General features: G+C 34.3%; 1 protein-coding gene across 1 annotated transcript; it reads left to right on the top strand.

The window, feature by feature from the left end:
* Positions 1-8225: 8225 nt before the first annotated feature.
* On the top strand, positions 8226-8912 carry LOC8285420 (oligosaccharyltransferase complex subunit ostc). The gene has a single exon (XM_002514404.4). It carries the CDS (start codon positions 8321-8323, stop codon positions 8807-8809), a length of 489 nt encoding a protein of 162 aa, XP_002514450.1. The 5' UTR covers positions 8226-8320; the 3' UTR covers positions 8810-8912.
* The last annotated feature ends 2815 nt before the right edge of the window (positions 8913-11727 follow it).

Raw genomic sequence — 11727 nt, 5'->3', positions numbered from 1 at the left:
CTAGACCTGAAGTCATCCTTTTATATAATATCCTTCATGGTTGAGGTAGTTTTTGGGCTGTGTCCGCAGTGCATACCTTTCCTTCACAATCGTTTCCTCAGAATATTCCTTGTCTTCTGCAAATCTCTTCAAATTGCAAAACCAAGGCTTCCCTTCTGGTCCCATCTGGACTTACATTATCCGGTCTCCCTGATAACAAGGTGCTCCTGACTTCACAATCACCAACGACTTCATTGGAAACTGAAAAGGGTTGTCCCATATGGATGATAAGGTAGCCAGTGCATCCGTCATCTATTTCTCATCTCATGATAAGTGTATGAATGAACACTTAGAGAAGTTGCAAACCAAAGTCTTAGAGTACTTGACATATGGCTTCAACCTTTCTTCTTTCACATCCCATTCTTTAATGGCTTATTGAATCACATAGACCATCAGTTACTTTGCTCCTGCTACCATAACCGCTTTTAATCTAAATAAACATGCTTCGTACTCCGCCATGTTATTTGTCACTTTAAAGTCCAATCTCTTAGCCATTGGCAGCATTTCTTCTTCTAGCATAATCATAACTATTCCTAGCTTTGCACCTTTTGCATTCACAGCTCCATCAAAGGACATCTTCCATTCCTAAATCTCGATTGCCCCTAGATTTTATCAGGAAACTCCAGATCCTAAGGGTCGTCTCCCTTGATTGCATTATGAGCTAAGAATTCTGCTACAGCCCTACCCTTGACTACCTCCTCAATTATGTACTCGATGTCAAACTATGTTAGAAGCACCAACCATCTTGCCAACTTTCCTGTAAGATATGAAGCTTCGAATAAATACTTTAGTAGGTCTGTTTTTGAAATTTCTTGCACTCTATAAGACTAGAAATAGTGTCTCAATTTCCTCATAGTCCATATCATGGCTAAACTCGTCTTCTCGACGAGGTCATATTTTGACTCATACGCCAGTAAATTCTTACTGAGATAATAGACCGCATGCTCCACATCATTGGCCCACACTACGCTACCATTGCCCCAATGGCTTCCTCTTCCAAGGTCAAGTATAGAATCAATGGCTTACCATCCTTCGGCGACTTCAATACTGGCGGCTTCATTAGATTCTCTTTAATTTGTAGAAGATCTTTTAACAGTGCTCATCCCACACAACAGGTTGGTTTAAAAGCTTGAATATGGGAACACAAACCATTGTGACCTTGAAAATGAGCCTGTTGATGTATTGCAGACGTTCTAGAAATCCTCTAACTTCTTTCTCTATGTTCGGCGTTGGCCTTTACCTTGTCTGGATCAATCTCTATTCCTCATTGGCTCACTATGTGCCCTAGTAGCTTCCCTGATGTTACTCCGAATACGCTCTTCTTCAGATTAAACCTCAAGTTATACCTTTCCATTCGTCCTAAGAATTATCAAGAGCATGTAAATCCCTTTTCCTTATTTTAGATTTTACCATCATATTATCTACATACACATCCACCTCCTTGTGCATCAAGTCGCGAAACAAGGTAGTGGTCGCTCTCTGATAAGTTGCCCTGCACTCTTTAGTCCAAAAGGCATAACCTTATAGCAGAGTGTACCCTATTCAGTGATGAATGCTATCTTCAGCTTATCTACTACTGCCATCATGATATAATTATACCCAAAGAAACCATCCGTGAGAGAATACACGCACTTGAAGCGATACTATCGATTACCACGTCTATGTGAGGAAGGGAAAAATAGTCCTTACGGCATGACCTTGTTCAGGTCTCGATAATCCACACACATCCTTACTTTTCCATCTTTTTTCAGGACTAGGATGATATTCGCTAACTATTTAGGATAGTCGACTACATCAAGAAAATAAGCTTTTACTTATTTGGTGACTTTTTCTTGGATCTTCTCTGCCCATTTCAGCCTTAACCTTCTCATACTCTACTTAATTAGCTTGATGTGTGGATAGGTTAGAATGTGGTGCTCCGCTATTTTCCTATCTAAGCTTGGCATATCGTTACTTCTTTTCTTTTCTCTACTACTTTTTCTAATTCTTTCCTTTCCTCAGGAGTTATATCATAAGCTATCAAATATTCCTTGGATTTGCATTTGTGCTTAAATTAAATGAACCAATTCGGATGAAATTAACGTTAAACATGCACATGTCATGATTATTAAAATGCACATTACCATCAGGAAAACACATTGCACAAGTAGGCAAAATCGAAGTTTATATCATTAATCTTAGAAATAAAAGAAACATCATCCTCATATAGATGAGATGTGATTACATCATCACAAAATACATCAATGATATGCTTCTCTATCAGAGCAGCTAGCTCTTGTTGACTTAGCTTTTAAAGCAGAAAAATGAACTTTTCCAATTTCAACTCCTCTACCTTGGTGGTAACCTTCTCACGGATCTCCTTGATGCTTGTTGATGATTAGGTTCTTAAATATTTCAAATCCTGACACCTCAGTCCCAGCTACTGTAATAGGTTCGGGTTTGCCCTCATTTTCATCCTCATAATAACACAGCCCGTGTCGAGTTTTTTAGCCTTTAAAGTCTGGCAGCTCAGCGATACCCTATTGATTCTTTCCTAGCCCCATTCCAAGCATGAAGTCCATTTTCTTGAACATGATGGCTACTTTAGGATCCATATAGTCCTTATAGAAAATAACAACTTGGCATCCGATAAGGGCTTCCAGCTCCTTGAAAAATTCCTGGACAGCGAAAAAATTTTACCACCTTCGACGTTGACAGTCACTATTTTGCCTTCATTAGGGAACTTAACCTTTTAATGTACAGTGGAAGGGACTCCTCCCAAGGCATGAAACCATGGCCTTTCCAATAACAAAGCTCTGAGATAATGAATTCTACCCAAGATTCAATGGAATCCATTTTTACCAGTACTGAAAATATCCTTTTCATGACTCTCTTCATTTCGTCATAGGCTCTTAAAACCATATTCGAAGGTTTTAAGTCTTTCGCAGTCATCCCTAACTTAGGGAGTATGTGAAAGGGACACACATTGATGGCTGACCCATCATCCATCATACATGGAGTTCTTTTTCCTTTAACCTCTACTGCTATAAAGAGAGCCTTTTTGTGCTCTCTTCCTTCAAGTGGTAGTCTTCGTCCGAGAAAGTGATTATTTTGGTGGTTTTGTCAATTACTGTTTTGATAATCTCCTCAAGGGTAGCCACTATGCTAATACTTATACCAGATAAGGCTTGGATTAGAGTTTTTCTATGATTCAATGAGTGCATCAGCAGCTCCTAGATATCAGTCATCTTCTTATCCTTCTTTAGTTATTCTAATAACCCATTGTCCCCTTCTTTAGGTGCTTTCACAACTTGTTTCAACTCTTGAACTCTTGTGTCTTCACTCTTACCCCTTGGCTCGGCTTCTTTGTCGGAGGCATTGTCTGCCAAGATATCTTTTGCCCTAGTGTCTTGGACTTCACACTCATCCCTAAAGCTGTACCAGAAGTTGATGGCCATAATGGACTTTTTATTACCTTCCTTCCAAACCTCCAGAAGGCAAGGCTCACAAGCTGCTTGATCATCGCCTGATCCCCAACCATTCAGCACAATATTCTCAATTCGAATGTCAGCCAAAGAAGGCCTTGAATATTATACCTTAAATTCAAATTTGCTCGAGGTCTGCCACTATAGGTATTCATATTCACACCGAGGTTGTTTGACTTGCCATTCCCCATAGTCTATTAAGTCTTGAATCTCGTGCCTAAGATGGTTGCACTGATCCGTCACATGCCCAAAAGCTTGGTGATAGTCACAATATTGTCCATTGTGAGGATTATGACTACTTTTCGGTGATCGGGGCTTAAGTTTCCCGCTCCATTTTAGATGTTGGAACACCACAGATAATGGTGCCCCCAGCTCGGTGAAGGTTCTTTATGGGCTGTTTGGCTCTAGCTTTGGCTCGGGTTAGGATATGTCTTGAAAAGAGTTTATGACCTCCTCTTCGCTGAAATCAGGGGTGATCATGGAAACTTGGTTTGGGGGTGGTGTGTTGTTATAGTTTGATAAGAAATTTCTTCTAGTACTGGGTTGGTCTAGGTCAGTCAGTTTTCCAATATCGATGAGGTCTTATATTTTGTGTTTCAGTCGAATGCAGTTGTTTGTATGGTAGTCAGGTGCTTGGTGGAGTTTATAATAACTATTGGATTTATAACTGGGTGCATTAAGGTTATGTGGGTTTTTGAGGGTGGTCGGTTGGAGCATATGCCATTTTATACCAATCTCTTAAAGATCTTCAAGAAATATTGCTTGAAGTTGGAGAACTTCCTCGGTTGCTAGACAATATTCACATATGAAGTCTTGCTCCCTCTAGCCTAATAATTAAGCCTTTCTCTAGTTCATTCAGTCTTTCTCTTATCACTTTTAATTTCATTATATAGGTCCATCATAGTCTTTGGGTTCATCCTTTGAAGCCTTTTGACCCATCCTAAAAGAATATTTCAGACCACCATACGAACTTGGTCCTTCAGAGGGCTTGTTCTTCATCAACCTAGCCTTATTCCTCCACCTGGTCAAGAAATCAAAGAAGGACTCATTTAGCTTCTGCTTGGTGGATTCGAGGTCCCTAATTGACACTTCTAATTGAGTATTATAGTCCTATTGCTTAATAAAAGAGTTACATAAATTGCACCATTCAGCTTTGGTGGATTTTTTTCAAACCATGATACTAGTTTACAACAGGTCCTTCTAGAGACAATATAAAGAACTTAATAATTTGGGGCTTACTTAGTTGAGTAGTTCCTATGATGGTGACATACTGCTTTAGATGAACCTTCGGATCACCAGTCCTGTTGAACTTGTTCTTTTCAGGCATCCTAAACTTTGCAGGCAGCTTGTCTTCCCCGTCAGCACCAATTCTTCTAAATCATAAGTCGCTCTAACCCTTTGATTTCCAGCATGCCTTGCATTTTATCAAGCCTAGCACTTAAGCCACTCACAGCTTCATTAGTGACAATGCTAGTCTCCCTTTTAGCTTGGTCCAACACGAACTCATTAAAATCCTAAAAATTCTATGGCACACTTCTCCTAGTATGATCTTCAGTATTGCCATTGGCAACAACTGCAATAGTGGTAGCAGTTTCAGCAATAATTATGGCTGAATCAACAATTAATAGAGCAATTGGGGCTTAAAGCAACAGGTGGGGCTTGATTTGTAGCCATCCCAGCCAAAAGTTATTGAAGCTCCTATAAAATCACACCCCTCAGATTGCCGATGACAGGATTCTTGAGGATCTCACACCCTCAGATCGCCGATGACAAGATTCTTGAGGATTTTAACATCTTACTCATTAGTTCTTTCATTGGCCATCTCATATGTAGCTTTAATCTCACTAGTGGAAGCTTGATATCTTAGCTTTTGAGGAGCTCTAGTATGGTTCAGATTCTTAGTAAGATAAGTATTTTATCTAGCATTTCGCTCTCTTACCTTTTCCAACCTAAAAGAGTGTCTATATGGCTAAAAAAGTAAAGAGTTAGTGTGATGCATGTGATGCATGAGATACATGATGCGCGTGATATGCCCAAAGACAAAGAGAAAAGTTCAGTATTGCCATTGGCAACAACTGCAATAGTGGTAGCAGTTTCAGCAATAATTATGGCTGAATCAACAATTAATAGAGCAATTGGGGCTTAAAGCAACAGGTGGGGCTTGATTTGTAGCCATCCCAGCCAAAAGTTATTGAAGCTCCTATAAAATCACACCCCTCAGATTGCCGATGACAGGATTCTTGAGGATCTCACACCCTCAGATCGCCGATGACAAGATTCTTGAGGATTTTAACATCTTACTCATTAGTTCTTTCATTGGCCATCTCATATGTAGCTTTAATCTCACTAGTGGAAGCTTGATATCTTAGCTTTTGAGGAGCTCTAGTATGGTTCAGATTCTTAGTAAGATAAGTATTTTATCTAGCCTTTCGCTCTCTTACCTTTTCCAACCTAAAAGAGTGTCTATATGGCTAAAAAAGTAAAGAGTTAGTGTGATGCATGTGATGCATGAGATACATGATGCGCGTGATATGCCCAAAGACAAAGAGAAAAGTTAACATACAAAGAGTTATTATACAAAGCATCCCTCCAACCTTGTTTCTCCCACACACAGTTCGTAGTGATTTTTTCTTTCCTAAGATTTTGGGTATAGGCTTTCTATCGACAAGGAATAGTAGGCCCAATTATATGATCTCAAATCTAATATGACCTAATTAATTTATTCAAAGCATGGCAAAACCCACTAGGTCTATATTGATATTAAATTTAGCCCAATTACCATCTGATTAACTTAATGGACTACAATTTTCATGTTGTGTCTAATTTTTAGGGCCTAAAAAGTCTATGTGTTCTGTTTTAATTTGGCAATCACATCATAGCTATTTGGCATATATCAAGTATAAAGGCAAAAATAAAAGTACAGAAAATTAAATCTAGCTATTACAACTCCTTCTATAACTAAAAAAAGAAAGAAAAATGCCTAAAAACTAAGAAAGAAAAATGCCTAAAAACTAAGTACAATATATAAACACTACTAAAAATACATCAAAAACTTGTAAATCGGGTCAAAACATGCACAGCCGATCGGCTCTAGGGCTTTAAAAGGTCATTCTGCAATTTTACTTTGGTTTTTCACACTAAGGAGCCAATTTTACATGCATAGAGGATAAAACAATAATTAAAATATGTAAAATGTGATAAGAAACATAAAATAACATAAATCTAACAAAGAAAACCTAAAAAAATGTAAACCCTAGAAATCAAACTGACAATATACAAATATTTTAAGATAGATTCAAAATTTCAGTCATATAACCCCAAAATCTAATTCAGTTGCATAAAATACAAATTAATTATGTTCCCCTAATCATTTAACTAATCATATTCAAAACCCAATAAAATCACATTATCAAATTCAAAGCCCTACATGTTCCTATTATCATATTCAAAATCGAATAATCAACATGTTAAATCGAGAGAAATCCTAATCTAATCATGTGAATTATGTTATACATCCAAAAAATAAACCTAATCATGCTTCTAGATTCATAAATAAATATAAAGAAACCAGTAGGAAAAAGGAATATTGATGATGTGGATGTGGATGTGGGGGAACTCTCAGGTTGTCACTATAGGTTGTCACCATAGGATGCTATTCTGCGAGTCTCAAGAGACGAGGAAGCAGTTAAATTGAAGATTAACTGAGAATCCAGTTCTGCTTGAGATCTAAAAATTATTGTTTTTCTAAGAAAAAGAGTTTCCTAATCTAGAGTTCTTTTTTAGTGACTTTTAAAAGACTTTCTGTGTTTGAACATAGGGTTTTCTCTCAAAAAGAAAAAAAAATCTTTATATATTGAAAGAGTGTTGTTAATGCTTGATGATCATAGCTAATAATGGATGAGTGTTGCTAACCCTAGATTTAGGGCATAACAATGCTTATATAGAGTTAGGGTTTGGTAAAGAACAGAACGATAAACTTCAGTTATTATTTTAAAAAAAATATTCTTTTATCAGTCAATAATATTCAATAAATTTTTTTTAAAATCTCAATAATTATCACAAATACTTTCTAGGAATTAATTTTTATATTTTAAGGCATTTTAAAGTTAAAATACAAGTAAAACAACATTGAATCTAAAAAATGGCCAATCGGCACTTGTAGAGTTGATTTGGCTCTATGCTCAGCTAATCAACTCTGTGCAGAGCCAATTCAACTGTACGTAGAGTCGAATGGCTTTGTGGATAAAAAGTTTGTAAGACTTTGATAACTTGGTCCCTGAACTTGCAAAAACAACCATTTTACTCCTTAAAATTAATTCTTTTGAAATTAAATTCAAATTGATTCTAAAAAGTGAATTTGATTTAATTATTCTCAACCTTAACTTGGATTCGTCTGTCCTCAATCTTCAAAAATTTGAAAAAGATAATAACTTTTACCATAGGATTTTTTGTAATTCCATCGATATAGATCCGGAAATGGATGCACAGGCCATTTGTATATTATACCAATGATCAAAGGGCAAATAGTCTAAATCCAAACCTAATTAACAGTTATTTAACGAGAATTCTGATAAAAAAAATTTAATATAAAATTATAATATAAAAGATGAAAAAATATAATTTTTAAATATTAGAAAGTAATTAGTATAAAATAAAAAATATAGAAAACAAATAGTAATTATCTAATTTATAAATATCCCAATAGAAAAAAAAAAGTGAGAAACCGAATAAAAAGAAAATAATTCTACTTATATTGAGAAGAGGACTGACCTGAAACCACTATCGGTGAGATTGAGGAGTCGAAAAAAACAAAAAGAATGGCAGAGGCGGCAGCACCTACCTCCCCCGTGGATCCAATCTTCCACATCCTGAAAATCATACCCTACTCCATCCTCCGCCCACCTCGGCTCCGTCTGAAGCTTCCTACATTCACACTCCCTTCTCCTTCGACTGTCTTTGCCTTCGTCCTTCTCACCTACTTCATGGTCGTTTCCGGCATCGTCTATGACGTCATCGTCGAGCCCCCTGGTATCGGATCTACCCAAGACCCTTCTACCGGATCTGTCCGACCCGTCGTCTTCTTGTCTGGCAGGGTCAATGGGCAGTACATAATTGAAGGGTTGTCTTCTGGGTTTATGTTTCTTCTTGGTGGAACTGGTATTATGCTTATGGATCTTGCTCTTGATAAAAATCGTGCTAAATCTGTTAAGGTTTCTTATGCTTCTGCTGGGATTTCTTCCATTGTTATTGCTTATGTTATGAGTATGCTCTTTATTCGTATTAAGATCCCTGCTTATCTTAGGTGATAAGCTCGTTTTATTTATTCTAATTTTTTGTTTTTAATTTAATGCGTTTTCTTTTAGACTCCAAACAGTGATTAGTAACGTGAGATTTACTTTTGAACTTTCACTCAATATCTATTCACCCCTGTCACTCAATGTTTTATTGATCAAGTAATTTGAGTTGCTTATCTGATGCTTGCAAACCATTTATGTCTAACAATTTCAGAAAATTGTATTTTTATGGGTCTGCATTTTTATTTTGTTAAAACCAAGCAAGAAAAACACAAGCTTGATGGGATTGGTGTAATAATGAGTTGGGTGCTGTGAATAGTGGCTTGTTTAGTAGTACTTCACTTCTTTTAGCTTATGTTAATGTTGTCAAAAGTTAAGTTTTATCTGTGTTATCCTTGAAACCCATTTGTGAGATTAAAGGTTTAATCATCTTCACAATGAGCTTGGGGTTGCTTTAACACTATCCTCAAGAAACCAAAGTTGGTGGGAGTCGCAAGTCATTGAAAAATATTGCTAGATTTTCTAGCATTTTTATTCTCATGAGGATTTAGTTCTTAGACAAAACTAAATTGCTAAAGCATCTAACAACTCATTTGGTAGCTTCTTAGAAAGCTAAGATCACGACAGTGCTTTTTGACTTCTAGAGTGGATAAAATTCTTATGCGGTACCTCAAGTCCGTGAAGGTAATTTTAGACTAGTTTTAGATTATTAACCTTTGTTGCGGATCCTGATTACAATTCTCATCCTTAGGAATATCTGCTAAGTTATTTTCGAGGCATTAGAACTAACCTAGGCATGCTATATAAATGGTTTATACTGTTCATTGAATATGCACTATATGTCTTCTAGAACATGACATGTTCAAGCTCAAGTTAAAGCCTGAAACCAAGTACTAAGTTTGAGATTGACTTCTTTTCCGCTTTTGCTATAATCCATGTGTGCGCCAACTATACACTGCTGCTTAACTGCACTCTAACTTGAATCCTGCACCTACTGCATTAATGTGCTCTAACTTGAATCCTCAGTCTTGTGTGTACGGGGTTACACTTAACTTCTTTCACCTAGGTTTTATCTATTAGAACTGTTATTAGCAGAAACTGTCACAAGAAGTAATGTTTTCTTATGTTTGGTTTCCCATTTCATCCATGACTAAAATTAAAGGTAAATATTGAAGACAGTGGGAAGTCTCTTTTCATTTTTAATCTCCAACTCATTCCTTTCCATTCCAATACAGTAAAATTTCTTTTGGAACTGTCATATGCATAGTGAACACCATGTCTCTCTCTCTCTTTTACTCCATAACCTCTTGTTAGAGAGAAACTGTTTCAATAGTTGATTTTATTGGCATAAAACTGAACTGTATCATATTGTTGTTGCATATGTTAACTAGAGCTTCATAACTCTCCCAAAGTTTCATATTATAGTTTGTCAGTTGGAATTTGATAAATAGCAGCTTAGGACTATCTTATTCTTTGAGATAGGAACACATGCTATTCCTTCAACCCTCGAACATCTTTCTTCCCATCAATACATTTTAATTGGTGTTTGGAAAAGAAAAATCTAGGACAAGGGTCAAAGAATGAAGGGAAGGAGCATTTGGACGGAAAGCATTGAAAAAGAAAAAAAAACTCTGCAATTCTGGTTTAAATGTCTGTATTCTTTCCCATTCAAAAGCTTTCTTGCACGGCCGAACGAGATCCATTGGGAATTACATTTGAGTTGCAAATGAATTTTTATATTTTATATGTTAAATAATATATATTAAATTTTAATACATAAAATTTTTTTGACATGTGTTTTCAAAATTTTTTGACGCATTGAATGGAATTTTATTTTATTTGTAATTTTAGAATTTTTCTATTACTTTAATGATTAATATATTATATTTTTAATTAAACAAAGATTCTAATCCTTATTTTTAATATTATAATTATATTTTTAATGCTATATTTTTTACTAATGTTTCTAATACTATATTAATTAAATAAATTGATTTGCTAATTAGTCAATGATTTTAATTTAAAAAAATATTTTTAATATTATATCAAATAATGAGTTATTTTTAATTATTGCTACTCATAAAAAAATTAGAAATATCAACGACATTTGTAATATTAATTTATGTAATACAAAAAATCAATTAATAGAAATGTCCAAAGATAGTATTTTAAAATAATTTTTGTATTATTGCACTAGTAAATTTTAAAATATTAAAATCTTTTGAAAAATGCAATTAAAAATATCTAATTTATTATTATTTTTAAAAGTATTATAAATAATTATAAAATATTAAAAATTCTATTAAATTTTATTTGTATATTTAATTTTATAATTAAAATAATAACAATCCTCGTACAAACAGTAGTATATATTGAAGTAAAAATAAATAAATAAATAAATAATTGTCTTCTATTATTTATTATTTAATTAATAAATTTCACTTGTCCTATTAAAAAATTTTGATTATTTAATCTTTATATATATTATTATAATTTATTATTTAATTAGTGAATTATACTTATCTTATTATTTTCAAAAAATTTAATTATTTAATCTATTTATGATTTATGATTATTTAGTTAATAAATACCATTTGTCCCTCCATTATATTTTTTAGAAGTTTTCTAATTATTTAATCTATTTCTTTATTTATTAATTATTAATTTGAATCAATTGATAAAAAAGATTCTCATTTACAAAATGTAATAAATATTAAATAAGAAAATAAATAATAAATAATAAATAATTAGAGAACATATATATGTACTATTTGATAAAAAAAGAAAAAATAGAAAAATCAAATAACTAAATTTCAACTAAAAAATAAAAAAACAACTAATTTGCTACCATTTATATTAAATGTTTGACTTTATGAACAACTATATTAATAATACATTGATGACATTTGACGTTTTTCATCAAGTACATT

Source organism: Ricinus communis, chromosome 6 (assembly GCF_019578655.1).
Source record: "Ricinus communis isolate WT05 ecotype wild-type chromosome 6, ASM1957865v1, whole genome shotgun sequence".
NCBI classification, from domain to species: domain Eukaryota; kingdom Viridiplantae; phylum Streptophyta; class Magnoliopsida; order Malpighiales; family Euphorbiaceae; genus Ricinus; species Ricinus communis.
Note: the sequence above shows the minus strand (reverse complement) of the source record. Positions and strands in the feature narration are given on the sequence as shown.

Excerpts from the sequence above, each read along its gene's own strand:
- LOC8285420 (XM_002514404.4), top strand. The coding sequence starts at position 8,321 with ATGGCAGAGGCGGCAGCACCTACCTCCCCCGTGGATCCAATCTTCCAC.